This window comes from Podarcis gaigeae (genome assembly GCF_964106915.1).
Source record: "Podarcis gaigeae genome assembly, chromosome: 6".
Lineage (NCBI taxonomy): Eukaryota > Metazoa > Chordata > Lepidosauria > Squamata > Lacertidae > Podarcis > Podarcis gaigeae.
In genome coordinates this window covers 98,635,711-98,663,104 of record NC_139682.1, presented here as the reverse complement: position 1 = coordinate 98,663,104, position 27,394 = coordinate 98,635,711, and the positions used below count along the sequence as shown (strand labels likewise).

Sequence of the window (27,394 nt, the reverse complement as noted above, 5' to 3'; positions counted from 1 at the left end):
AGCAGAAAGTCAGAAAGAGGAGGGCAGGACACCATGCTCACTTTTATGTGACCCTGCAAGCTTTCCATGGGAGTGGGGACTGCTGCGGCTGTCTACTCCATTCAGCCAACTTCCCCACTTTCTCCCTACAGCACGTGTCCAGGTATTTAGGATCTGAAAACATTGGGTGCAATTCTAGAGAGAAAAAGTAGGCACCTGCTTCTTGCTGGTGGACGATTTGTTAGTATTCAGGAAAAATCCTGCTGTCTATGAAACCAGTCTGGGTTTTCTAGGCTACAACAGTGTTTAAGGGCAAAGAAAAGCAGATGCAATGCAGAGTGAAATAAAACAACATGACAGCTAGTAAGTGCAATAAATAACAACAACACATTGTTTCTTGATATGGTCCGCAAGTCCTTTTAGCTGTCAAGTTGCCAACAATAAGAAAGACTCAGAAAGCAAGGCAACTCAAACCACACTAGATGTAACATGGGAGATCTGTAATCAGAATCTCCTGTGGGAGATATAGATACACACAGAGAGAGATAGAAAGGGAGGGAGCTATGGGTGCTCAACTCACACTGGGGATCAGGGAAGGGGGAAGACCCCTTTCTCCTCAATGTTCTCCTGATTAAAATCCTTCCAGAAGCTGGGGGGGTGGGATGGAAAGAATTGTTCTAATTTGGAATATGGTGCAGGGGGTGGGGTGGGGAGGATTACCTGTTAAAATTCCCGGTCTGATCTGGATCCTCTGAGATTAAAGATTGATTTAAAATACACACAGAGGGAGAAGATCCTAATTGGGGATCTATTGTGTGATGATGTGGCATCTCTGTTCCTCACTGTGGCCCAGAAATAAAGGTTGGCTGAGGGAAGCAAAGATGTTGAAGGATGACTGTATTTGGTTCTCATATTGTTTGAGAAGTGTGAATTAAGTGGCTTCACCTTTAAATGCAAACTGAATCTACCGTAATTTCCCCTTCAACCCTGCTCTCGGCAGTGAGCACAGTCCGTCCTACAGTGTCAGTGTCCATTGCCTTTCTGGAACCCTCAAAATACCAGCCCCAAATGAACATACAAACGTTGGTCTGCAATGGCCTCCGCTATCCTAGGAGGTGGTTAGTTTCCCTGCTCTAAGAGGTGAAGTCAGGCCATGCAAAGATGGTTGTTCACCAAGCCATGCAAGCCATGTGGGAGGTTGGAGAGGGAGGCCAAGTGCTCACTTTCTCCCAGCTGATTCTGCAGCATCTGCAGCTCCTGCTGTGCCTCAGCCAGGGAGAAAACTGGCGCCCTGCAGCAGCCAAGGAGTGGAGCAGGGGCTGGAGGAGAAGGCCCCAAAGGCAGGAAGGAGCAGGGCCTGGAGGCAAATGAAACCAAACCAGCTGGCTTGGACAAAGAGTCTGGATGGAACCCTAGGCACAGAATAAGAGAGAGAGAGAGAGAGAGAGAGAGAGAGAGAGAGAGAGAGAGAGAAGGTTAAGAGGGTGAGGTGACAGACAAACATATGAGCCAAGTCGGCTCTTCTCCAAAGATGCTGGCTGCAGCTTGGAGGACACAATATCGCCTCTTCAGCGAGTGCTCAAGAAGTCTGCTCAGCGAGAATGACTGATTCCACAAAAGAGCATCTCCCCCACCCCAGCTATGTGGATAGTTTAGAACTTTCCCTAAAATGATCTGTCCATAAATGGGATGAGGCAGAGTAGTTTTTGTGCACAGGATGGACATACGCTGATCTATCCATCCCCACTTGACCTTGTGGCTTTGGTGGCTAAGGGTCCTTCTTACCAGCTCCATCTGGTTGGTCAGCTGTGGGCTTTCCAGGCGAGACACAGCATGATTGTGATTATTTATGCTCTGATAACCTCTGGGTCAGGGACGCAGGTGGTGCTGTGGTCTAAACCACTGATTGCCGATTGGAAGGTCGGCAGTTCGAATCCCTGCAACGGGGTGAGCTCTCGTTGCTTGGTCCCAGCTCCTGCCAACCTAGCAGTTTGAAAGCACGAAGTGCAAGTAGATAAATAGGTACCGCTCCAGCGGGAAGGTAAATGGCATTTCTGTGTGCTGCTCTGGTTTCGCTAGAAGTGGCTTACTCATGCTGGCCACATGACCCAGAAAAACTGTCTGCGGACAAACGTTGGCTCCCTTGGCCAGTCAAGCGAGATGAGCGCCACAACCCCAGAGTCATTTGCGACTGGACTTAACTATCAGGGGTCCTTTACCTTTACCTTCTGTATGTTATGTGTTATGCATGGGGCACTTGAAGACAGTTTGAAAATGGCAACTAGCGCAGAATTCTGCTATTAGGATTCTGAGCGGTTTTCCTAGATGCAGCCATATTGTGCCTGTTCTGAAGTCATGACATTGGCTCTCTGCTGGTTCCCAGGAAATTTTGACTGGGCTACACCCCCAATGAAACACCTTTATAAAATAATATTTGTTGGGAAGAAAAATAAACATTTACAAAGATGTGGTGAAACTGGAAATATTCTCCCTCCTCACCAAAGGACTGATTCAGAAAAAAGGTGCAGGGTGGCAGGCAGCCCAGCTGAGGGAAAGCTGTTTTTGATGATGTCAAGAGTTAAGTTCTAAAAATAAGCAGTATAGGAATTCAAGCCATCTGGAAATCATTCTCTTCCATGGGAGTTCCCCCCACAAGTTGAAGATGCAGGGAAAAGGTTGTGGCTACATTTTGTCTTCAATATTATGACACATCTAAAGGCAGTGAGGCTTGAGCTGGAAACGCCTGGGTCATAAGCAGCCCCAAGGGGAGGAGGTGAATGAGATGCTTTAGCCCCTTGACAATTAAGATCCCTGAATATTCTTTACTGTATCCTCCTTTGCTCCTAACATGTCTATGTTGCATGTTGATCTTCATAACATCAATTAAGTTATAACTAAAGGTCCACACATGCTGACAATTTGCCCACCATTCCACTCTGCTTTATGTGGTCCACCATACCTCTGCAAGGCTGCTGGGTGGCTTGCGAAGGAGATAGAAGAAGGTTCCTTGGGATGGGCTCCGCTGGAGCAGCAGGAGATGTGGCTGCAGCAGGTGGGGGAGATGGTTGCACAGAAGATTTGCTTGAATAACAGTCTAAAAGAAGCCACAAAGAGAGGATGGGAAATGCTTTTGCATGTGGAGAGTATCATGGCTAAACTCTGGGGGCAAAGGAGCCCTGATCATATGACAATGGACGAGACAAGAGTGAGAGGAAATGTGGACAGTGATAATAATTTGTTTGTTTGTTGGCTAAATTTATACCCTACACATTAAGAAAACATGGTGCTCTCAAAGTGGCTCATATTAAGTGAGAAGAGACAAAATAAAAGCAGTCGTACAACCATTGCATTAAAAGTATAGCAAGCATCTGAACTGCAGGTATGATCTGCCTCCCACCTTCAGGAATGGTATTCAAATGCAACCAAGGCATGTTCCCATATACACAGCAATGGTGCAGACCTCCCAAGCCCTTGGGTGCCCCGTGAGGACCAGGGAGTTTGGTGATCTGAGCCTTCTTCTAACCTTACACCAGCTGAATAACTGGCGGAGGAGTGGATACACACATTCAGAATATCTCACTTGCAAATCTAAATTGCTTTTAGACTCGTGCGGTGTGTGTCTCTTTGGTTTTGTGAATTCCTTGGGAACTTGGAAATGTCTGAACAAAACAACGTTCACCAGACTTAGCATTATGTAACATGGATTGTCTGTGGTTCAACCTAAATCTTGTGCCTTGTTCTGAATATGTTTTCTCTTCTCCTGTTACTAACAGGAGGCATGTATTCAGTCCTTTTCTACAATGCTCTCCATCCTGCACCCCACCATACCTGTAATTCGGGTGTTATTCCTTTATAAAAGCAAGCAATCCCATTGTGTGGATATCTACTTGTTCACCTCTCACAAGCCCTTCATTCCAAACGGTTTGGCAACCTTTTGCAATCTCTGACACATGAACCCCACTGTGGGTTTAGTTTTGACTTTCCACGCAAAGTTTTTAGCAAGACTGTACATATATCTATGCATGGAAGCCCCCTAGGAGCAGCTCCCACCCTGTGGAGAAAGTCTGCAATGGAGCTTTTCCAAGTGTGAGCAAGAGCCTTAGAGAGGCTGTCTTGGGAGAGAAGGGACTACTGGACAGGCCTGGTCTGTTCTCTTCCCCTTGCACCTTCGTGTAGAACTGGAGCAACTAGGATCCAGTCTCCGTTCCAGGTTCCCTGCTGTGTTGTCCTTGGAGGTCTCTGCGCCTGGCACAATTTATGCTACTCAGCAGTCCTGGAGAGAGAGCATTCCTCTGGCAGGTCTTTCAGACTATACCTTTGTTTCGGAGGCTGTGGGGCTGGTTTTCACTAGAGTCCTCCTGGCAGAAAACACGCTCGCTGCCCTCATCCATGTCAGAGCAGCCGTCCAGGCCGTCTGAGAGAAAGGAAGTGCTGCTGCCAGAACGGGGCGATTCAGAGATGGTGCGGCTGCTGGAAGGGGTCACTGAGCGCAGGTGGAGCTTCGCCCGGAGGCTCTGGATGGTTTGCTCCTTCTCCTGGAGCTCCTTGCTCAGTCTGGGGAGGGACAAAGTATTTCCACAGAGAGACTTCCCACCTCCCCAAAGAAGACACATCACCTGGGGGGGGCAGGGCTCTCTGCCCTTTTAGTGGCTGTGCAGAACAAGGAATCTGAGCAGGTGAAATTGTTTCACACAAATGTTAAAGGTGTCTTCTTGTCACCTTAACATCATGCCAATCTCTTTCTTGTCCTCTGTGCCAACCAGCAAACTCACAAAGTCTACTTGTGGCACAAATTCTCCCTTGGAGATAACTTATTACAGGACAGGACATGCGTTGGCTACAAAGGATCCCACACTGCTAAGGGCCACCAGTTGTTGTATGAGGTGTCCCAGCCCTGAGCTAGAGGACCAGGCATCCCACTTCTAACACCAAATTGTTATGGAAATACTGGGGTTCAATACTGGGGTTCAGCCTGGAGTCTCCAGAGGCTAGTAAAGCAGGATGTCTTTATTAAAAGCATTGTAATGTGGCATGACCCAAGCGAGGGAGTGACACACACTTTTAAAGTAAAAAGGTAGCAGAGGGGTAGTTATGCCCATAGGGAGGACAGAAACTGGATACAGAAGTCCATTGACTAAGTGAAGAGCTGTATCACTCTGCCAAGTGGCAAAAATTTACCATACATAAGATGTGCAGTAAAACGGATGCGTAGTCGTACCAAATTTGGAGTAAGTAATGTCAAAATAAGCCTGCAGCTAGGAATCTACTACAGTTACCTCAGAGTAAGCAGTTCATGACTAGATTTGTCTTCCATTTTTAGGTCATTCCCTGAAACAGAATTCAGATGAACAGGGTTAGTCCATGATTTTGCAGTCCCCCTAATTTTTCTCCCTCTCCCTCTCTCTAATAGGGGACAAAACAGGAAGTCATGAGGAAAATGTGGGTTCCATACTGAGAAAAACTAATGTCACGCCAAAATCTCCAACAAGACCCTGCCCTTAAAAAAAAAAAGCTTCTTAAAAACCTTACCTATATGGTTTTCAGACTTTTTCACAGACAATGTTAGGAAAGCCTAATTGTAAAACCTGTCTCAGTCAAAGATTCAACAAAGCATGAACACACTGTCTCTGGGCCTTAGCACTCAAGCTGTATGGTAGGAATAACTGCTTGTTGGAGAGAAGCAAAAACATTTCCTTCTCTTGAGCTTATAGCTAATGAACATATTACTTTAAACCACATGAGGGAACTGTTTGTCTAGTGATCAAGCCAACACTCATGGGTCTAAGTTAACTCCACCTGCAAAAGCTGAACCACTTTAGTCTGTTCTCTCTCCCAACTTGTTGAGACAAAATGTCTGCTATGTTCTCTTTGTCCACTTGTCCTGTAAATAGTTTCTGCATGAATAAAGCCTTTGAACTCCAGAAACTGTAAGTGAACATTCCACTCTAACTCACTCAAATTGCAAATGCTCCCAGTCAAAGGAATGCCCACAGCAGATAGTTAAGTAGTGTTACAGAAGTTGGGCACCACTCCCACTCTCTGCTGAGTGGTTGCAAGATTCCCAGGAGTTCCAGGTGCTCACCCAGGGTTTGTGTTCCTTTGGAGGATTGAAGACACAGCGGAGACTGTCATAGCTTGGTCAGTTTAAGAGGGACTTGATCCCCACAGCAGTGCAGCACTGGAGTTCAAGGCATGTCTTTCAGCCAGCTCTGCATCCAGCCTCCCAAAGATGGATCTCTGTCTATTCTCCCCTTCTTCTTCTTCTCAGTACACCCTGCTCTTTTCATGACATCTCAAACATCCCCCATCCCCATGGCAACCTCCGTCTCCCAGGCCCAAGATGGGCCTTCAAGCCCTTTTGTCATGTTAACACCTCTATCCCAGGTCAAGCCTTGGCTTGGAAGGAAGCTGAGCTTGTACTTCCCCACTGGCAGGGCTTTTTTTGCAGCTGGAACTTGCCGGAACTCAGTTCCAGTAGCTCTCAAGCGGGTGCCAGGGTCCCTATCTGCACCCCTACAAGCCCTCAAACTCAAAGTCTGTGAGAGCCGATGAAACTCACTTCTGTTCAGTTTGCTGGCCAGCCGCTCTGCCCACTGACTCCCTTGTGCCAGCTGTTCACGGAAGCTTTGGCCCAAGAAGTAATCAAAGTCGGTGCCTCTCAGGAGCTCCTCAAAGGACTTGATGGTGTCCTGGAAGTGTTGCTTCAGCAGGTGACACACCCCTCGTCCCTCCCGAATCACCTGGCGCAAATGGGAGAGCTCCCGAGCCTGAGCCTGGACCAACGAATTGTATTTCCTGCAGGAGAAGAGAGGACCGTGAGAGGCAAGGCTCCCGCCTCACCAAGTGATGGAGGAACACTCAGCCCCCAGTGAGAAAGAAAGGCACTGGCCTTTCGGGGGATGCCGTGGGGAAAAAGACACCTTGGAACGGATCCACAACTCTTGCTTGACTTTGCCAAATAATTTCACAAGGTCAGTGCTCTCCTCAGGGAGGTTATACACCTTTAGGTGCCAGGTGAGAACGCTCCTCTCCAACCAGGCCTTGGGCTGATTAACATCCGACACCCGTTTCCATGTCTTGTGGGAGGGGAAGAAGGCCTTAGCGTTTTATGGGGTTTTTTGTTCCTGTTTATATTATGTGCTTTTATCTTGTAATTTTATCTTGTGAATGGCCCTGGGATCTGCAAATGAAGTGGTGTATAAAAATTTGAATAATGTTGATGATAATAATAATAATAATAATAATAATAATAGTACTAGTAATTATAATAATATAATGTTGTTTGAATATTCTGCCATGCGGAAACGGCTCGTATATTGAATATACCAGAGGATATCCAAAAGACCAAGTGTATCTACAGAGCCTTTTAATGGGCTCCACCCCCTGGCAAAAGAGGAGCAAGGAGGCACTGGGGGGCTGCCTTGGGAAGGTCCGTCTCTCCCAGGCCCAGCAGATCAGTCCCCCCTGCCCCCTGGAACTCTGCCTCAGTCCTACCCCATAGATGCTGCAGGCTTCAGCTCCTCGGCCAGCAGCCACTTGGGCTTGCTCTCTCCCAGATGAGCCTCCAGCAGGGACACCCTCTGGAAGAGCCTGGCCAGGTCTCGGCTGGGCTGGAGGCTGGCGGGGCAGAAGGAGCCCAGGCTGTCTGAGTACCAGCCTTCATCTTCTTCCGTCATGCTGTGCGAGGGGGAGCTGCCCAGGGCATAGCCTGGTTTCTGCTGGAGTGGGCGCTCGCCCCCAGAGCCATAGTCACTCGTGGCAGATATGGAGCGCACACGACTCTGCAGGTTCTGGATGACTCTGTGCGAGCTCTGCAGCTGTAGCTGGAGGTCCCGCACTTGCTGGCGGAGAATGGCAGCATCGTCACATGGGCTGGGAGGGCAGCCCAGCATGTTCTTCCTAGGCTTCAACTCCTCATGGAACATATCATGTTCTTCACATTCTGGGGAAACAACTGAAAGGTGAGATATTAGGGCGGGGGGAGGGGACGACCAATATTGCCCTGCCAGGGGGTGCAAGTTGGCCCACAAGGCCATTTCCCCCAAGCCATGCCCACCAGCTGACATAATTGGGATTTTAAGATTTTGTTCCAACAGACTTTGAGATTGGTTCATTAAGAAACCAGGAAATGAGCCCCTGACAAAGGTATTTGGGGCTGCAAATACCTTTTCTTGGCAGCTTCAAAATATATTTCTCTCTTTTTTTGTATGGCATGATACGTGTTACATCAGCTGATGGGGTTCAGTCCTGCTGGTGAAGCAGACCCCCTTCTTGCACCCCTAGGAGCTCACCTATCAGTCACCTGACATTAAAATAATGTCAGATGATTCACAGGTAGTCAAGATTAGCGCACAGGGTGGAGGGAGATGAGGATCTGGTCCACCAGTCCGAAAAGGGTTTCCACCTGTGCATTAGGGTCCTTTCCACCAAACATTCACTCAGTATGGAGTTGCTGCAAATCCCAACTTCCTGGCAGCTGTTCCTGGACCACACTGTGGATTGAGAGCTCATGGGCTGCATTTACAATTTTTTAGATGTATGGCTAAAAATAACACAATGAACATATGAAATAGTCCTTAGACCAGTGGTTTTCAATCAGTTTGCTATGGCACCCTGGCCTCTGTCCCTCTTTCCTTCCCTCCCTCCTCTGAGCCTCTCTTGCGTCTCTGCCCCCCAAAGGCTGGCACAGCTGTTTGTGGCAGCAGCCCTGGTTGCCAGCTCCGTAGGTGAATGGTGCCTCTGGGGCTGGCCAGGGGGTGCTGGTTGCCAGGAACTGAGGCAGCACTGGAGTAAGCCAGCAAGGGGGTGAGGGAGCCCAGCCAGCCAGCCAGTCAGTCCACTAACCCTTGCTGTTGGAAATGGGCAGACAAGTGGGAGGCTGGGCAGGCAGGCAGGCAGGCAGGCAGGCGCTGCCCTGGCCTTCCTGGTGCTTGCTGTGTGCCAGGCTTGCCTGGGAGGTGAGTGCCTGGTGCCGAAGGGGAGCCTTTCCACCATGCAGGCCCTGCAGCGCCTGCTGCTGCCTCTGCTGCCTCCCAAGGTGAGCAAGGGGCCACCGTCTTCCCAGGCAGTGTGAGGAAGCACCTCTCGTTTGGGCAGGGGGGCGGCTCAGAGACCGGGGCGGTGGCAGAGGCTGCTCAGAGGACACCCAAGGAAAGGGGAGGAGGCTGGGGAAACCCTCCATGAGAGAAGGTGTTCAAAAAAGGGTGAGAGGCTGCCAGCTCGGCAGACAAGGGGGGACATAACTGGGCTGCTGAGCCCCACAGGGGAGCTGCAGAAAGAAAGAATGCAATTGCTTGAGGGAGCCGGGGACTCAGAAAACCTCTGCCCTAGATATATCCCACTTTTAGAATCACTCTGGCATCGGAGGCCTTTGCTTCACTTGTGGGGCAAGAGCTCAGCTGGAACTCCAAAAAGGCCTTGGGGGCAGCAACAGCCAGCCTGGGGGGGGGGGGCTTCCATGTTACCAGGACTGGTTGCCTCTTCTCGGTCAGCCTCGTTTTCACTTTTCCCGCAGGTCTCATAGCCCAGGTCCTGGAGATCCACTTGTATCCGCTTGGTGTCCTGCTGCACTGTGGGTTCACCTGTTACAAAGAAAGCCAAAAATACTAGCCTCTTGCCTTTGGCTGAAGGGCAAAGGCTACGAGAGAGCCTTGGGCACCTCTGCAAATTCCAGGACACAACCTCTCTGCCCCCCCCCTTTATGGGAACATAATCCCGAGGGAAAGACTGAGGAAGAGAACCGCAGTTGCAGAGCCCCCACGAAACAGAGAGTCCCTTTCTTCCCTGCAGCCTTTGCACGCCAATGGTGTGATTCTGGGTTAAATGGCTGCATCCCTTGAGAGGAAGCACTGTGCTCCCAGGACCAAAATCTCCACTTCCAAAATGGAAGATAACTCAGCCACTGAAGTCTACATACAAGCTGAAATTCACTGAAGTGAACTGTTGATTGTTCTAGCTAAAATATATTTATTGTGTAAGAATGACGTGATTTTGCTTTAAAAACCAATGGAACCAACACCCAAAATGGGGGGAATTGGAGCTGCTTACATTTCCTTCCTTTTTAATGCTGGCATGCCCATTCCTCCCCCCGCCCCTGTAAGGCTACTTCATGCTCAACAGGGAATCCTTCTTTGGGCATTTCGGCTCTTCCTCCACAGTTTGTGTTGTATCAGGACAGGAAATAAGACAGCAAAAGGTCACAATGAACTCTCTGCAGACAATCAACCAGCATCTTTTTTTGTTCCTTAGGATTTAAGTGTCCCTCATCCGTGTCCACACATCTGGTGCAACCGTACTCACTGAGCAGGGCCCGGTACTGCTCCAGCTGTGCCACCTGAGCCAGGACAGTGGCCTCTGAAACCAGGAGTTTGCCCCGCAGCCTGTGACATTGTTTTTTGCACTGAGGCAGCTCTGAGGGGAGAAGATGGACTGGCTGCCTGAGCTGCTGCCAGGAGTTGCTTCCCAGTCTGACTTCCCACACCTTTGGAGAAGAAATGAGGGGTTGTATCAGTCAACAGCAGAAAAGACATGTGAGTCTTCAGGGCAGACTTTAAACTGACTCATGAAATATCCCTCGTAGGTTACACTGCCCACACCCAGTCTTTTATTCTACCTTGATCTGCACTTGACTTGCACCAACCTGGTGAGACACATTTCGCAAAAGGACTACATGTATTACCCACTTAAACAGATGCTAAAGCTTACTGCAAAGCGCATTAAGTTAGTACTGCAAAGAACAGTTTGGAACAGTAAATCCTGCCGTTGCCCAACATCATTATGGAAGTTAATAGCCTTTTAAAATTTGTTCTGCGCAGGAGACCAGAGAGCCATGAGTAGAAATGGCAGCTGCTGCTAGCCTAGGCAAATCTTCCCCAGCTCTGAGGTAGTCCAGAGTTACCTGAGTCTCTTTTAGGCTGGTGTCCACACTCTGGGGACAGGGGCAGTGCTGCTGTGGGGCACTGTCATGGGGAGCCCCCTTGAGGCTGCCTTGCAAGGCCAGTTGCAGCTGCTCAGACTCCTGGGTCACACCAGTAGCGACCTGCTGCTGGAAGATGCTTCCACCTGCTTGGCTGCTCAGAGTCAGCTGTTCTTTCAGGAGGCCAATCACCATCTCCGAAGAATGCAGCTTCTCCTGCAGCTTCCTGACTTCCAACTTCAGGTCCTCTTGCTCTTCCTTTTCATCCTCATTCTCCCAACCCTCGGATAACATTGCTTCTCCAACTTGCTCCTTGAGCTCTGCATTTTCGACACACAGACTCAGCAGGGCCTTCCTGTAGAGACATAGGAACCAGTACCCAGAGATTAAGCACTACTGGTAACTGGCAAGTCTGGGGCAGCCAACGTGGTGTCCCTCCAGGTGTTGTTGGTCCACTCTTGTTCTTCATCAGCCTCACACAGGATGGTCCGTGGCTGGGGGCTGCAGGAGATGTGGCCCAGCAACACCTGCAGAGCACTACCTGGGCCATCCCGGATTATCCCGCTTGCACCAGGCATTGCTCCTGGACTAGCCAGGTGTTGAACCTTTCCTCCCAGCACTGGCCCAGGAAGTGTTTGAGACTCCACCAGCATTAGGATCATTCCCTTTGTTTAGCATATTCAAGGGGGGGGGGGGGAAGGTGGTTGGAAAACAACATTTTACAAGCTGAGGATGCGTTTGTCATCCTCACTGCTTATGTCTCAGGCTGAAAGAATGAAGAGTCTTTCTCACGGCCTGCGTAAAGGAGTTTTGACCTCAGAGGACCTCAGGGTAGGAGGCATTCGTCCTTGCACAATTTTGCACTAGAAGCATGTCTTGGGAGCTGGCTGGAAGGCCTCTGCGCGTTCTGCTAGAGATCCAGCCTGCAACTACAAGCTCTTCCTCTGGCCCATCACTAGCCATTGTGCAACTGGGACCTGCCAAAGGCCTATTCGTAACCCGCAACCTGGAACATGCTCCAAACATCTATATTTGAACCTTATCAGACATTTAACTTCTGTGGTTCTTGCCCCAAAGAAAATCATCACAAGGGTTCAGGACTTCTCATTTGCCTGGACACCTTTTATTTTGATTTCAGTTTCACTGGCTCATATCACAAACGCAAGGAAAGAGGAGGACTATCAGTCCTCATTGTAAGAGCACCCACCAACTTTTAGAAGGCCTCTGAAGGCAGTCCTTTATCGGGCAGTTTTTAATGTTTGATGTTTTATTATGTTTTTACATATCCTGAAAGCCGCCCAGAGCGGCTAGGGAAACCCAGCCAGATGGGCAGGGTATAAATAATAAAATTATTATTATTAAAAAAGAACTACACTTCTCTCCATATGAACTGACTCAGACCCCGCAATTGCCTCTGAGGCCATTCTTGGTGTGCTCTCTGCCTGGGTGATTGAAGGGCAGCAACACAAAAATAGGCCTTTTCTGTGTTGGCTCCCCATTTGTGGGATACTCTCCCTGGGGAGTTTCTCCTGGCACCTTCATTACACATCTTTAGGAGCCAGGAGAAAACATTCCTCTTCTTCCAGGTGTTTGACTAATTAAACAATGTATGGCCTAATTAAACAATGTATGGCTCTGGCCAGAGCAGCGATGTCACGCTGGCCACGTGACCCGGAAGTGTCTCCGGACAGCGCTGGCCCCCGGCCTCTTGAGTGAGATGGGCGCACCAACCCCAGAGTCTGGCAAGACTGGCCCGCACGGGCAGGGGTACCTTTACCTTTACCTTTATGGCCTTTTAAACTGTGGAAAGGGGTTATTGTTTGTATTTATGTATTTTTTGTTTGTATTTATGTATTTTTATGTTATGTATTTTTGTGTTTTTATACAGTGGTACCTCAGCTTACATACGCTTCAGGTTACATACGCTTCAGGTTACATATGCTTCAGGTTACAGACTCCGCTAACCCAGAAATAGTGCTTCAGGTTAAGAACTTTGCTTCAGGATGAGAACAGAAATCGGGCTCCGGCGGCACGGCAGCAGCAGGAGGCCCCATTAGCTAAAGTGGTGCTTCAGGTTAAGAACAGTTTCAGGTTAAGTACAGACCTTCGGAACAAATTAAGTACTTAACCTGAGGTACCACTGTCACTACACTGTGATTCTTGGAAGGGCAGTATAGAAATTAAATTTAATTAAAAACAAACAAACAAATACGTTAGAACTGAGGTTGCTGCACTCCAGGAGGACATTTCCGGGAGCCACCATAGCCTACCTGAGCTGAGATACAGAGGAGAACCCAGCTTCTTCAATCTGCCCCTTGAGATGCTGCAACTCCCCTTCCAGCTTCTTCTTCTGCTCTCGAAGCTGCTGAGTCTCGGATTTTGCAGAAAGCAGCTGGGCCTGCAGGCTCTTTTCTCTCTCCAGAGAGGGAGCGGGGAAACTGCTTTGGCCCACGAAGGTGCCATCAGCTCCTTCCTTGGCGTGCTAAAACATGTAATTGAAACAAGAGGAGATCATAGAATCATAGAATCATAGAGTTGGAAGAGACCACAAGGGCCATCGAGTCCAACCCCCTGCCAAGCAGGAAACACCATCAGAGCACTCCTGACATATGGTTGTCTAGCCTCTGCTTAAAGACCTCCAAAGAAGGAGACTCCACCACACTCCTTGGCAGCAAATTCCACTGTCAAACAGCTCTTACTGTCAGGAAGTTCTTCCTAATGTTTAGGTGGAATCTTCTTTCTTGTAGTTTGGATCCATTGCTCTGTGTCCGCTTCTCTGGAGCAGCAGAAAACAACCTTTCTCCCTCCTCTATGTGACATCCTTTTATATATTTGAACATGGCTATCATATCACCCCTTAACCTCCTCTTCTCCAGGCTAAACATGCCCAGCTCCCTTAGCCGTTCCTCATAAGGCATCGTTTCCAGGCCTTTGACCATTTTGGTTGCCCTCCTCTGGACACGTTCCAGTTTGTCAGTGTCCTTCTTGAACTGTGGTGCCCAGAACTGGACACAGTACTCCAGGTGAGGTGTGACCAGAGCAGAATACAGTGGCACTATTACTTCCCTTGATCTAGATGCTATACTCCTATTAATGCAGCCCAGAATTGCATTGGCTTTTTTAGCTGCCGCGTCACACTGTTGGCTCATGTCAAGTTTGTGGTCAACCAAGACTCCTAGATCCTTTTCACATGTACTGCTCTCAAGCTAGGTGTCACCCATCTTGTATTTGCGCCTCTCATTTTTTTGGCCCAAGTGCAATACTTTACATTTCTCCCTGTTAAAATTCATCTTGTTTGTTTTGGCCCAGTTCTCTAATCTGTCAAGGTCGTTTTGAAGTGTGATCCTGTCCTCTGGGGTGTTAGCCACCCCTCCCAGTTTGGTGTCATCTGCAAATTTGATCAGGATGCCCTTGAGTCCATCATCCAAGTCGTTGATAAAGATGTTGAATAAGACCGGGCCCAAGACAGAACCCTGTGGCACCCCACTAGTCACTCTTCTCCAGGATGAAGAGGAACCATTGATGAGCACCCTTTGGGTTCGGTCAGTCAGCCAGTTACAAATCCACTGAGTGGTAGCATAGTCAAGATAACTCCTAAAAGACCAGAACACCCAGTCTATGGAAGATGTGCCAGAGACTGAGTTGCTAAACAAGCAGAAGTGCACAGCTTCAGCAAGGAGAAGACCGATACTGGGACTTCCAACATAATGACAACAATTTGCACGCAGCAGTTTGCACACACCAAAGCCTTGCTTACCGGGGTTACGTGGTTGTGGGTTCTGGCAGGATCTGATGAGTGGGTCTTTCCAGAACCTGGAAGCTGCAGGTGCTTCTCTGACAGGGACAGGGGGCAGGTGGGGCACCCCCTCACACCCTGAGAGAAGTGAGGAGCAGCAGTGGTGAGAGCTCCTTGAGATCTCTAGACTTCTGCAAGATCTCACCAGAAGTCTCCGCCACTTCTCCTTGCTTCTCTGGTGGTGATTGCAGGGATGGGTGGAATTTGGCTGCCTCACTCAGCCTCCTGGGCAGAGCCTCCTCAAGCCAAGCCAAAGGAACAATGTCTCCACTGTTACACAGGACCACACTGCTCCCAGGAAGAAGCATCTGCCCCTTTGAGCATGATGCTTTGCTCTCTGATTCACCTGTTGGCGAGTGGTTCTCTGTGCCTCTTCTTCAATACTGTCTGTGAACTCTGTGCTGGCATCCTCAGCATCCTCCTCTGCCACTGGACCTGGGAATGACACCACAAAGCAGACCCTTGAGACTTCTCCCTGGCCTGTATAAATTCCCATGCATAACTGCCAGCACAGACTCTGCAGCAACTTGATGCCAGATTGACTGCAGATTCCAAGAAGGAAAATACTTCAGTACTTGCAGCTCTTCCATTTACTGCAGGAGCAGCCTTTCCCTATGCAGCAGATACAGCTACAGCCAGAAGGTTTGGCTACTGACAGTGCATGTCCTGCTGCATGTGCCCTCCAGGCCCAAGCAAATGCCCCACAGTGCCTAAGCTTGGATTCCTCCGGTGTGGGTGTTTTGGAATGAACCAGCCTCAAGTAACCACCAAAACGTATAAAGGTAAAGCTAAAGGGACCCCTGACCATTAGGTCCAGTCATGACCGGCTCTGGGGTTGCGGCGTTCATCTCGCTTTATTGGCCTAGGGATCCAGCGTACAGCTTCCGGGTCATGTGGCCAGCATGACTAAGCAGCTTCTGGCAAACCAGAGCAGCGCACGGAAACGCTGTTTACCTTCCTGTCGGAGCGATACCTATTTATCTTCTTGCACTTTGACGTGCTTTTGAACTGCTAGGTTGGCAGGAGCTGGGACCGAGCAATGGGAGCTCACCCCGTCGTGGGGATTCGAACCGCCAACCTTCTGATCGGCAAGTCCTAGGCTCAGTGGTTTAACCCACAGTGCCACCCGCGTCTCTACCAAAATGTATAGAGCACCAGAATTAAGGACTACATTGCTAGATCTCGCTGGTCCATTCAGTAATCTGAAAGTTTGTCCTGAAGAGGAGCCGGTGGTAAAGGGGGAGCAGTTAATGGGGACCGAGAAGAAGGCAGGCACAAGGAAAGAATGAGGAAGTGTTTCTTAATGAAACTATCAGTTAAAATTGCACCAGATTTCCTCTCTTTGTAACGGAAGCAAGGTACAAAAGCTCCCTTCCCCAAGGATTTTATGCCGAGAAAGAGAGATAGAAGAAGATTGAAGAAGATAGAAGAAGGTAAAGCCATGCAATGCTAACAGATTAAGAAAGGGGAAAGAGAAACTGAAAAAGATCCAAAGATGTAAGGGAACAACCAGACACAAGAGGCTTATTCATTCATTAACCAGGTGCAATCTGTCTCTACCCAGGTAAAAGTGCTTGTGTGGAAGTGTGCACATTTGCACAGTTCAAGTATTGTGTCCACAAACTGTACACTTGTTGACTTTTACAAGTGAATAACTGAGTGTACAGCTCAACTATTTGTGTACGCAGGTATACTGATTGTACATTTGTTGAATGACATGTGAGGTGTTAGGGGAAGAGTAGTACCTCTGGTGGGGGCACGTCATGCTCCTTCTAGGGTAGTTTGGTCCCCACTCTGCACTCAGCTCTCACCTGTGGCTCCTAGCAGCTGCCAACAGGCGGCAGCGGCCGCAATCCTAGGAATGGCTTAGACTGGCCGGCTAAAGCAGCTGAGGGGAGCCAATGGGTCTCAAATCCTCCATGAGTGAGAGACTTCCCCTACATGTCAAGACAGGCTCTGGTAGATTGAGCAGATATGACCAAAAGTGGGTCCAATGGTCAAGAAGGCAGTTTCTGTAGAGGGAAGTGAGGGCCAGATGGGGCTCACCTGCCTGGGGAGAGAGCCCATCTAGGAGAAGGAAATCTCTGATCCTAAACCTCTGCTGCCTTGCAGGATACCTTTGGGAAAAGAAAAGGCAAAGGAGTAACCCTCCTACACAAATCCATCCCTAAGGCAGCTGGGTGGTGCCTTGTCTGCCTCCTCCTGGCAACTCCCGGAGCCAAGCTGGTGCCAAATGTGTTGCTCTGCTTTCCTTTGGGCCACATCAGCAAGGCCAAGATGGTCTTGTCTGGGCAGCCCAGGACTCCCAGACACGCTTGCCCAGCCTTGTGCCCCAGGGAGGTCACTTTGGTCTTGCTAAAGCAGCAGTTTGTATTCACTCAAGACAGACAGGTGCCAACATAAGTGTAGTGTGAACACCCCTATGACCAAGAAGAAGAGAATGAGAAGCACAGAAAGTAGGAAAATTGGGGGAAACAGATTACATTAATTGAGGAGACCCTTCCACCTCCTCAAAACTGGGGCTCTTCAGCCAACACAACAACCTTTTTCTTTTTTGCAAACAGCAGCAATTCAGATTGAATTTAGCTTATCTTATTCTTAAGAGCTGGGTATTTAGTCTTGTGTAAAGCAAGTCTGTACAACAGTGGAGTTTGCTGTAGGTCTGCAGCTTTTTGCATCCCCATTTAGTTTGTGTAGTGCACATGGTATTAGTTTCCAACAATACCAATCTCACTGCTTTCCCCCTATACATTCATGATAATCTGTTAAACGGGGGGAAATTGGGCTCTAAACAGCTTCACTCAGGGCTGCAGACAAACTATTTCTGGTGTGCTTCTGAACTCTGTGTGTGTTCACACACACACACACACACACACACAGAGAGAGAGAGAGAGAATCATAGAGTTGGAAGAGATCACAAGGGCCATCGAGTCCAACCCTTGGAGAGAGAGAGAGAGAGAGAGGATGTCCTTCCAATGTGTTTCAGCTATACAGTGTGCATTCAGCTTTGGTGTCCAGAGCAGTTTTCACATCTGTGGTGACGCCACCTCCTGGTCAGAAAGCAGATTTATTTTCTGATTTTACCAGAGGGTAGAGCTCCAACCCTTCAGACTCTGGCTTATTGGTAGCAACTGAAAAACAAACTTGAGGGGTCTGAGGGCCAAACCTAAAGGACAAAAGTAGACATTGTGGCACACAAGTCATTCTTGTTGGGCCCCATTCATTCCTCTCCTGCCTGCCTATGAATAAGTTCCAGCAAAACCCAGTTGTGTGCATTAAGCAGCTGGATGGCTGGCCTTGAAGGATCCCTTCCACTCTGATTTTTTTAGAAAAGTGAGCATTCATCTCAGATTGGATGCAGGCTCTTCTTGCCCCTGCAATGAAGTCCCTCTCATGGCACTGGCCCCTCTTTCTCTGCTATGTTGATATCCTGTTAGAACTTTCTGCAGAGCACCCTGAAAAAAATCCAAGTCAGGCTTAGAATCAGCCTTATCAAATGTATAATATCTCTTCTGCCACACTAGCTCATGATGGCCTTGCATTATAAAAGGAGGATGGGCCGGGTAGGAAGAAGAGTAGTCTGAACATGCTAACAGAGGCTTACAGAGCTTGGCACTCACCCTACAGGTTGCTAGTTACAACAAATTTGGGTGTAGATATATTATAGAAATTTTGTGATAGGATATCTGTTCTGAGAAAAGCAGGGTCTCCTTTGCAAAAAGAAGACGTCCCCAAGAGTACCTCGCTGATCTCAAATCAATTGCAACACACATGCCCAAAGAGAAATCAGGCTAAATACATACAGAAATCCTTCTGGTGAGGTTACTGTAGGAACACCAGTCTTGTATACTAAAGAACATGGGATGTGCTCCCACGCAGACTGTATTCATCTGCTGCACTTTTGAAACCACAGGAGCTCTGTAAGGAAATTATCCTTATGCAATCCTTGATGGCCTCAGAATACTCTATTCAACTATCAAGAAATTGTCTATTGAAAGGTACATTTAGAACAAATGAACAGCAGATTAGTGTCGGAAGCTCAAACTGCTACTTGGCTCCACTACTCAAGTGTTGCCCAAGTCCTGTGACCCTGGAAGCTCCTATCCTTCACCCGCTAGGACAAAAATAGAGGGTGTCAAGATTGCTGCAACTGCCATCTCCCTGGGGGACCCAAAAGCAGTCTATAAAAGAGGAAGACAAGGCAGTGTGCTTACTGACTTACTTGGTCTCTTACCCTTGAATATGACCACTCCAGCTGCCATGGTAGCAAAAATAATAATTGGGGAGTTGGGGATGCCTCAATAGGTTCGGTGAGGAAACAGTTTGGGTCAATTTCCTTTATTCTGCAGCCCACTTTTGAATTATCATCTTAATGTTCTAGAGCAGGAATCTTAAGATGATAATGTATTTCGGCCCCCACTGGCCAATTGTCTTGGATGTTGGGAGCTGTAGTCAAATAACATCTAGAGGACCACAACTTCCCTGTTCTAAACTTGAGAGCTTTGGCAAAAAGTCTGTGGAAGAGCTCTGATGGAAGCAGCCTGTCGCTCTGAGTGAACAAATGAAGAGGGCTTCATTTCTGCCTGGGAAAACCCTTCTCGTCTCAGTGGGATTTTATTGATCCCAAGATAAGAGTAAAATCTCATGTACTGCAAACTATAGTACAGGAAAGACCCTAATGATTTTTCATGTTACTTATATTTAAGGGTTTTCTTTCATAATGAATTTTAATGTTGTCTTGGATATAAATAGTTTTAATTTTTAAAGGAACCCAGCTGATGTTAAGAATGCTGTGCAGACTCTGACTTCTCAGGGAGGCGACACGCTCTGAAGGGGAATGATTTAACTCATATTCTGTTTTATAGTTGTGCCGTTTTCTTAGTGGTGTCTGGTTCCATCATATAGTATATGTTTTCTGTATATAAAGCAGTTTACTCTTGGGTTTCATTATTCCCATAGCAGAATGTTTTTTCCTAATCATAATTGTCCCTGCACAACATTAAATTTTATTTACATGGCTGATGCATTTCTCTAAAGTATGGGATTGAAAGGGCTGTTCCAGAGGGAGTGGTAAAGGTCTCAGAAACTTTCCCAACTGATTTCTTGGTTTTGCGCTGCCTGGAGACACATACTTCCCGCATGCCCGTCAAGGCTTAACAGATTTCTCAAATTCAAGCAGATTTCCATTTCCTTTCCCTTATCAAGTGGGACCTGCCACAGGAGTGCTCCTGTTCAGAGTTCCACATTCCATCCAGCCAATCTTTTCTTGGAGACTCCATTGCATTCCCCCCTCCTCCCATTTTCCATCCCACTCCCAACCAAAAAAAGGTCGGCATTCTGGTCCCACTGAGCTGTTTTTGAACAAACACCCATTAGGGTTACAGATGCCTTTAGGCCTTCCGCCTTCCCTTGTGTGCATTGATAGCACCATAACTTGTCATTTAATATTTGGCTGACTCTCGAGCTTTACTTTGCTTCACATGGTTTGGAAAACCTTGTGGGGGATTTGGGCTTGGCCTTCCACTTACCCAATAGGAGCTGCTCCCACCTCCCTGAAGAGTCTTGGCCCCATTCTTTCCACAAGGGCCAGAAGTGTGCCAGTATCTCTTGAAGAACTATGCACCCTTGACTGGGAGCAGAGGAGCCAACTACTGGGTGCCAAGGTCCCTTTACCCCCCCCCCAATAAAGTATCTGAGGTGGTCAGGGCCTCCCAAAGCTGAGGGGCATTGCCATTCAAATGGTCTTGTGATGATGTGGTGCAGGGCTTACCTGACCCCCTCCAATATTTTATTCAAGTTGGCACCCCTGACTGGGAGCAACTAGTGAGCTCGGCAGGATTTTTCTCTGAGCAAACTTTTGTAGGATCAGGCATCACTGCTGTAATTCTCTGAGCATTTACAAGTAAATCCCACTGAAGCCACTGTTTTGTTTCAAGTAAACATGCACGGAATTGTACTGTAGACTATTCTAACAAACTAATAATAATAATAATAATAGGCCATGAGAAACCCATCAAAAGAATTATTCTTTATTGCTACTTTAAGCATAAATCTGAAATGAGATTGCTGGTATCTTGAGAAGTCTACTATATCATTAGAAATTTATTAGCACGAGTACTTTTTTAATGCAATAAAATACAGTTATTACCCCCGTTTCCCCAGATTTCTAGACCCTGCCCCTCCCGAGCAGGACTGTTTTGTAATGAAGAGGCAGAAGAAAGAAACAATGTGTTATTTATGTTTGATTTAATTTAGGAAAGCTAGATGTCTTTGTATATATGATTGTATACAGAGGGGGTGCTTCCATGGGGTCCCCCAGGTATGCAGAAGTATCTTGGTTTGTAAATCAGAAAGTAACCCAAAACATCAAAGAATTTTTAGAAACTGCTGAATGGGGGGGGGGATGCCCCCTTAACAGTTTACAGTAATCTGGAGATGAGGATTAAGGTCAGGAAGATGCCCAGGAAGAAGAGGGAAAACCTTCCCTTCCTTCACTAGAGTGTACGTTTTGTGAGGGTAGAAATGGAAAGCCTTGCCCTTCCTTCCTCTCTAGACCCCTCTCCCCATTCCTCTACATAGCAAGAGATTTCTCACGTTCCCATTGGAAGCCAACCCTGAACCTGAGCCCTTTATCACTATATAGCACAATGCCAAAAAACTTCGGAAGTGCTGGAAAATCCCCTTCCCTGGTCCTTTTTTGGCTCCTGCAGCATTATAATGTTCTTATTCCAGAGCGGCTAGAGACCGGAAGAAGAGTTCTCTGCTTAGGAGCTAGAAATACACTGCCCTGTTTCATTATCGGTGCCCATGCACAAAGGAGCAGCGGCTTGATTTCCAAGCAGACCTCCCTAGCAGCTCTGCCTGGGACATCTTTCTAACCCTGATCTGGGAAAATATAAATTCTTGCCCAAATAACACATCCACAACCAGTGTGACAATCATGCATGTGCACACATGCACTGGACAAAGCTCTATACTTCATTCAACAGAGGACTGCCACATTCTCAGGTTTTATTGAGGGATTTGCACTCCAAGCAAAGCCAAATCACCAACATTTCTCAGCCTTCAGCAGAGCTGCTAGCCTGCATTCTGCTCTATTCCACACCACACCACCTCCAGTAAAGTCTGGGGAAAAGACAAGTTAATAGGAGAGACACTGGATGGCAGAGTGGGGGGCGGAAGTATTTGATCAACAAAGGAGTGGCTCAAGAAGAAGCACATTAAGATCCTGGAGTGGCCTAGTCTCCAGATCTTAATCCCATCGAAAATCTGTGGAGGGAGCTGAAGGTTTGAGTAGCTACACATCAGCCTTGAAATCTTACTGACTTGGAGAGGATCTGCAAAGAGGAGTGGAACAAAATACCTCCTGATATGTGTGCAAACCTGGTGGCTACCTACAAGACACATCTGACCTGTGTAATTGCCAACAAGGGTTTTGCCACCAATTACTGTCATCTTATGCAAAGGGATCAAATACTTATTTCACTCATTATAATGCACATCAATCTCTGACTCTTGTCTTCTGGGTTTCTGGGGGTTTTCCTGTTGTTGTTCTGTCTCTCGCAGCTACAATAAACCTACCATTAAAATTATGGACTGGTCATTTCTTCGTCAGAGGGCAAACGGGCAAATTTAGCAGGGGTTCAAATACTTTCCCCCCTCACTATAGCTGAATAACTGGCAACTCTGATTTAGAGACTGTACAGACAGAATTTGTACAGGAGAATTTGGGCACATGCAACACAATCTTCCATTTCCTTGCAGTATCAGGAAGTCTCTTCCTGCCAAAGTTTTCCCTCCTCTTACACTAAAAAGCAGGAGAGCCCTGTCCTTCCAGCTTCGCAACGTTGCATTAGCTGGCAATGAGACTGAATGAAGGCTGCAGCCACCAATGGCAAACTAACACTGGGAGCTTTTACGTAGGGGGGTCATTCCACGCCAGATCATCTGATTTTAATACTCGGCCGTGCTCTCATGGTAGGTTCGATAAGCCAAACGATAAGAATTTAAATAAGACAAAAATTAAGCAGAAGTAATAAATCTTTAAAAAGCCAGAAGGGGAAGTTGAGGGAAGTCATGGGGAGGGTCCCCCCACTTTTTGTTTATATGACAAATGTTACATTGTGTTACAGTGGTACCTCTAGATGCGAACGGGATCCATTCCGGAGCCCCATTCGCATCTAGAAGCAACTTTTCGCCGCTTCTGCGCATGCACGTGACGTGATTTTGAGCGTCTGCACATGCACAAGTGGCGAAACCCGAAGTAACGTGCTCCGTTACTTTCTGGTTGCCGCGGAGCGCAACTCGAACGCGCTCATCCCGAAGCATATTCAACCCGAGGTATGACTGTATTTGGTTGAATATTAAATTGTAAAATCCAATAAAATTTATAAAAAACAACAACAGCATCATTGACCATATTACATGTATGGGAAACAAAATAGCTTTGACCATATCATTGCACAATAAAATGAACAAGGGCTCTAAGATGAATTTTGTTTTTATTAATCAATAAAACTTAATTTTAAAAATATATCAGATGACATTATAACATAGGAGGGTACTATTTTAACTATTCTCACAAATGTGTGAGTTATTTGAAGCTCAGAGAGACCTTAAACCTGTACCAAAAAAAATGTTTTTGGTAAACAATTTACTTCAAAATCAATTTATTTTATAATGACAAAAAACACCCTCATTTTTAAAACATAACAAGTACATGGTTAGCCCATTCTACAAAAAAAGTATGATACATGTGTTAGTTGTCGTTTGTGCTCTAGCGCTTATTGAACCTTCCGGGAATAAAATGACAAAAATTCACTTTGAATGGTCAGTGACCCTTTTCTGTGGCAGTTAATACCATTTTTATACCTTATTTTGAAAGAGACCACAATTAGCTTTATTTTGATACCAAAATAAGCCCAATTGGTTGAAAAATAAGTGAAACAGGATTTTTTTTTCTAAACGGACACAGAAATTGCATTACCCTAAATCGCATGAAAATGAAGAAAAAAATTAAATTCTCCTGCACCCAATTTTGGACCAAAAAATCTTTAAAAAATTAAATTGAGGTTATCTCATAGGTATCTACACATAATATTTTTTGGGAAGAAAATCTGAGTTGTAAGAGCACATGGCACCAGGTGATTTGGCGTGGAATGACCCCAGGATGACACTCCAAAGGCAAAGTTGTAGACGTTCAAAGAAAGTAACAGGTAACTAGATGACTGGCGTAAGAGGCAGGGGGACAATTGCCGGGGGGGGGGGGAGGTGTCTACATTAAGAGAGCCACTTTGTGGGAAATCATTCAAGCCAAAGCTTACCTCTCGCCTGTATCAGAGAGGACAAATCTGGGTTTGCCAGCCACAGTACATGCAACAGAAAGCCACAGCTAATTCTGCCTCATAACGAATGGGTGTGGATGACACAAATATCTGCAAACTTAAGTTTGCTTCCATGTGTTGTTAGTTAAAAACAATAAGCTTCCTGGGCAGAAGAAGTCTCAGATGGAACCTTGTGAGCCCCTGTTCATAAAAAGCAGCCCAGTAAACAAATGGAAGGCATAACAAGTTTAGGCACTGCCAGCCTGTACATAGCTATGAGGAAGGGGTGACACCTCAAGGTCAGGCAGGAGAAAACCAGGAGTGAGATGCAGTACAATCACATCTTGCATGGGAGTTAAGTTCTGGAGATGGCACATATACACAAAATACACCCAAGTCAAAGCGCCCCCTTAGAATTGCCTCCCACGCCAGCCATCTTGCCTTCCAGAGCTGGCACACCAAGCAGGTCTGGTGTGCCCCCCCCCATAAGGCAGAGAGCTTAAAGGCCCTCTCCACACCTGGAAAACCTGCACAAAAAGCGCTTTTAAACTCTCTGCTTTTAAACTCTCCGCCTTTCAACCAGCCGCACTTCAAACACATAAAGCTGAAACTGCACATATTAAACACGAGTAAATTGTGATTGTACTGTAAACAGAGAAACCTCCTGGCAAATACATATATTCACAAGTTAGCAATAGAATTGCCCTAGGATGGCAAATGAATCCACAACTTAGGACAAAGCTAGGTGCCAGCATGGTTTAAAAATAAAATAGTAGGTATGGTAAAGTGATTACTGTCAGAACCGCTGTGTAAAGGGAGAAGTTCAACTCTTTTCTCCCCAACTCTGGCCCTCATGGAAGTCTCACCCTTCCGCCCATGTCCTACTTTTTATTTTTATTTTAACCACTGGCTGATTCCCAGTGTAACATCTACTTGTGCAGAGTAGAAGGGCTCCCAGTTTCTTCTATAATTCCATGAATGAGAAAAACAGGCTTTCAATATTAGGCACGTTTTAATTAAAAGGCTTGGACTGACCTGGGGCCCCTTGCTTCACAACAAGGCTCTTGCCATAAGCTGAAGGAACCCTGTGGTTTGGATCCTAAGGGACTTAAGCTCAGAAAAAGGAAGTTTCCAGGCCCAGCTCCCTGCCCTGGTAGCCGACTGCTCCCCACGCCAAAGCCGCTCTGGAGGGTTGGACACAGTCCTTCCATAGACTTTAACTTACATTAGAATGCAAGTCCTATTGGGGCTTCTCCCCCTGAAGCCCCCACACCCACCCTATATTGTTCAGAATGGTATAGGAAAGGGGCAAAGGGAAGGAAGAGGAAATTTCTCTTCTGTGAATTTCCGTAAGTTAACTGCTCTCAGGATCCAAGCCTGTTTTTCTTCCTCAACTAACCTAAAACGGAACAGCCCTTTCCAAAATGGTTTAGAAACTTCCTACTTCAAAGCACAAGATCTGAGCTTGTTTCCCTGGCATCTTTAGCAGGCTTTACTCTCATTTTCAGTCCTACTCCAGCAAGTATGAGGGCTAGGAACCTACTTCAATATAGAATATACAAAAAGCAAGTAAACACTCCATGATACCCAAGAATTTAGGAGCACTCTCCCAACTCCTAGCTGAACACGGGACAATGGCTGGCTGCTTGCATTCCACAGGTGGTGTGCTACCCAGTTACACTCACAATGGCAATGAGGAGCCAATGGCTCTTTTCCTAGTTAAGCACTGAAAAAAGTAGGATTCACCGCACAATCTGATACACATCCACTCAGACACAAGCACCAGTGAACCCAATAGCACTTATTCTTGGTATGTAAGATTGCAGTCAGAGTTTCACCATCTGCTTCTCAAGTGAGACACAAGACAGCAGCAATAATAAATAATGCCAGCATTATGGTTGAGCGACAAAGAAAAGTTCCAAATCTAGTGGAATGATGAAGTGTCCACCTCTGTGGCCTCTGGGTCTGCCTTCAGTAAGGAGAACTGATACCAAGAGAAATATTTGATCTAGTGTTTATGTACCAGTAAGTTTTTGCTTTTTCTGGTGCTGAAGCACAGCAATAAAGTCTGTCCATTTCCAGCATTTGCCGGCCAGATGCTCCTAGCAGCTGACAAGTAGGGCATAAAGGAAAGCAGCTCTCCTCTGTTGTTTCCAGTAACTGGTAAACACGGGCCCTATACTGGGAATTTCCTAGTTTTTGCTGTCATAAAAAGTAGGCACAGAGAGGCTTAATCTTCTAGCTCATTGCCCACACATTAAAGTACTGCACCAAGGAACAGCAAAAGCAAAGCATCTTGGAAGTTGACTATTCCAAGTTGGAGGTATTAGCAACCTCATTACAAAGCATGAAGGGAGTTAATTCAGGGTAAGTAACATGTTGTCTTTACAGAATGCCACTTCAAAGCCAATACAGGCCTACAATTTCCATTAGATCCATGGGTTCTTTGGGGGAAATGGAACATAATGCTTGCTGACTGACTGGGCAGGGGTTCATGTCCTCTTAGCCACCTGAATCCACAGCAATCTTTTCCAGCCATGTCAGTCCGGGCCAGGGTTGAAGGCTTGCATTCCGTCTCTGTGAATGCACTCAGGATCTAGCTAAACTTAGGACCCGCCAAAAGCCAAATTTGGGCTGAATCCTGCAAGTGAAGGTAACTCCTCACTTTGAATGTGCATAGGCTGATGTTTTCTAAAGCTACCCTGGGTGAGATGCCTGCTAACAGGTCTTCTTTCCAAGACAGAGTCCTTTGGCTGGCCAACTCCCATCCCTTGCAGGGGCGCAACTAGTGCCAGCGCCTTCCGTCAAGAGTTTGGGTGTAATCTTCAATGCCTCCCTTTCTATGGAGGCGCAGGTTGCAGCTACAACGAAGGCAGCATTTTTTCATCTCTGCCAAGCTAAGCAGTTGGTCCCTTACCTCTCTTGCCCTGACCTCGCCACTGTGATCCATGCGACGGTCACCTCCAGGCTTAATTACTGTAACTCACTCTATGTGGGGCTGCCCTTGAAACCGACACAGAAACTCCAGCGGGTGCAGAATGCCGCGGCAAGACTCCTTACGGGGTCTTTGCTGTGGGATCACATTCACCCAGTGCTATACCAGCTGCACTGGCTCCCAGTGGAGTACAGGATCAGATTTAAGGTGCTGGTTTTAACCTTTAAAGCCCTATACGGCATAGGACCCTCGTACCCACAGGACCACCTCTTCTTGTATGCCCCATGGAGGACCTTGTGGTCTGCAAATATCAACACCTTGAAGATCCCGGGCCCCAGGGAAATTAGACTGGCCTTGACTAGAGCCAGGGCCTTTTCGGCTGTGGCCCCGGCCTGGTGAAATGCTCTCCCACAAGAGACCAGGGCCCTGCAGGATTTGACATCTTT

At 47.2% G+C, this 27,394-nt stretch overlaps 1 protein-coding gene across 13 annotated transcripts in view; it reads right to left on the bottom strand.

Annotated features, from left to right (window-relative positions):
* PDE4DIP (phosphodiesterase 4D interacting protein) overlaps positions 1-27,394 on the bottom strand; it is a 105,473-nt gene that overhangs the window by 10,094 nt on the left and 67,985 nt on the right. For 8 of the 13 annotated variants that reach the window (XM_083743717.1, XM_083743723.1, XM_083743724.1 and 5 more), the window contains 11 exons: positions 15,037-15,125; positions 13,165-13,376; positions 10,877-11,249; positions 10,279-10,459; positions 9,444-9,560; positions 7,474-7,921; positions 6,539-6,774; positions 5,256-5,307; positions 4,295-4,533; positions 2,939-3,073; positions 1,203-1,391 (listed from right to left, as the gene is read on the bottom strand). In XM_083743717.1, coding sequence (XP_083599843.1) covers positions 1,203-1,391; positions 2,939-3,073; positions 4,295-4,533; positions 5,256-5,307; positions 6,539-6,774; positions 7,474-7,921; positions 9,444-9,560; positions 10,279-10,459; positions 10,877-11,249; positions 13,165-13,376; positions 15,037-15,125 — 2,271 coding nt within the window. The remainder of the gene's footprint in view (positions 1-1,202; positions 1,392-2,938; positions 3,074-4,294; positions 4,534-5,255; positions 5,308-6,538; positions 6,775-7,473; positions 7,922-9,443; positions 9,561-10,278; positions 10,460-10,876; positions 11,250-13,164; positions 13,377-15,036; positions 15,126-27,394) is intronic. The other 5 variants (XM_083743726.1, XM_083743719.1, XM_083743718.1 and 2 more) reach the window with 1 other exon arrangement.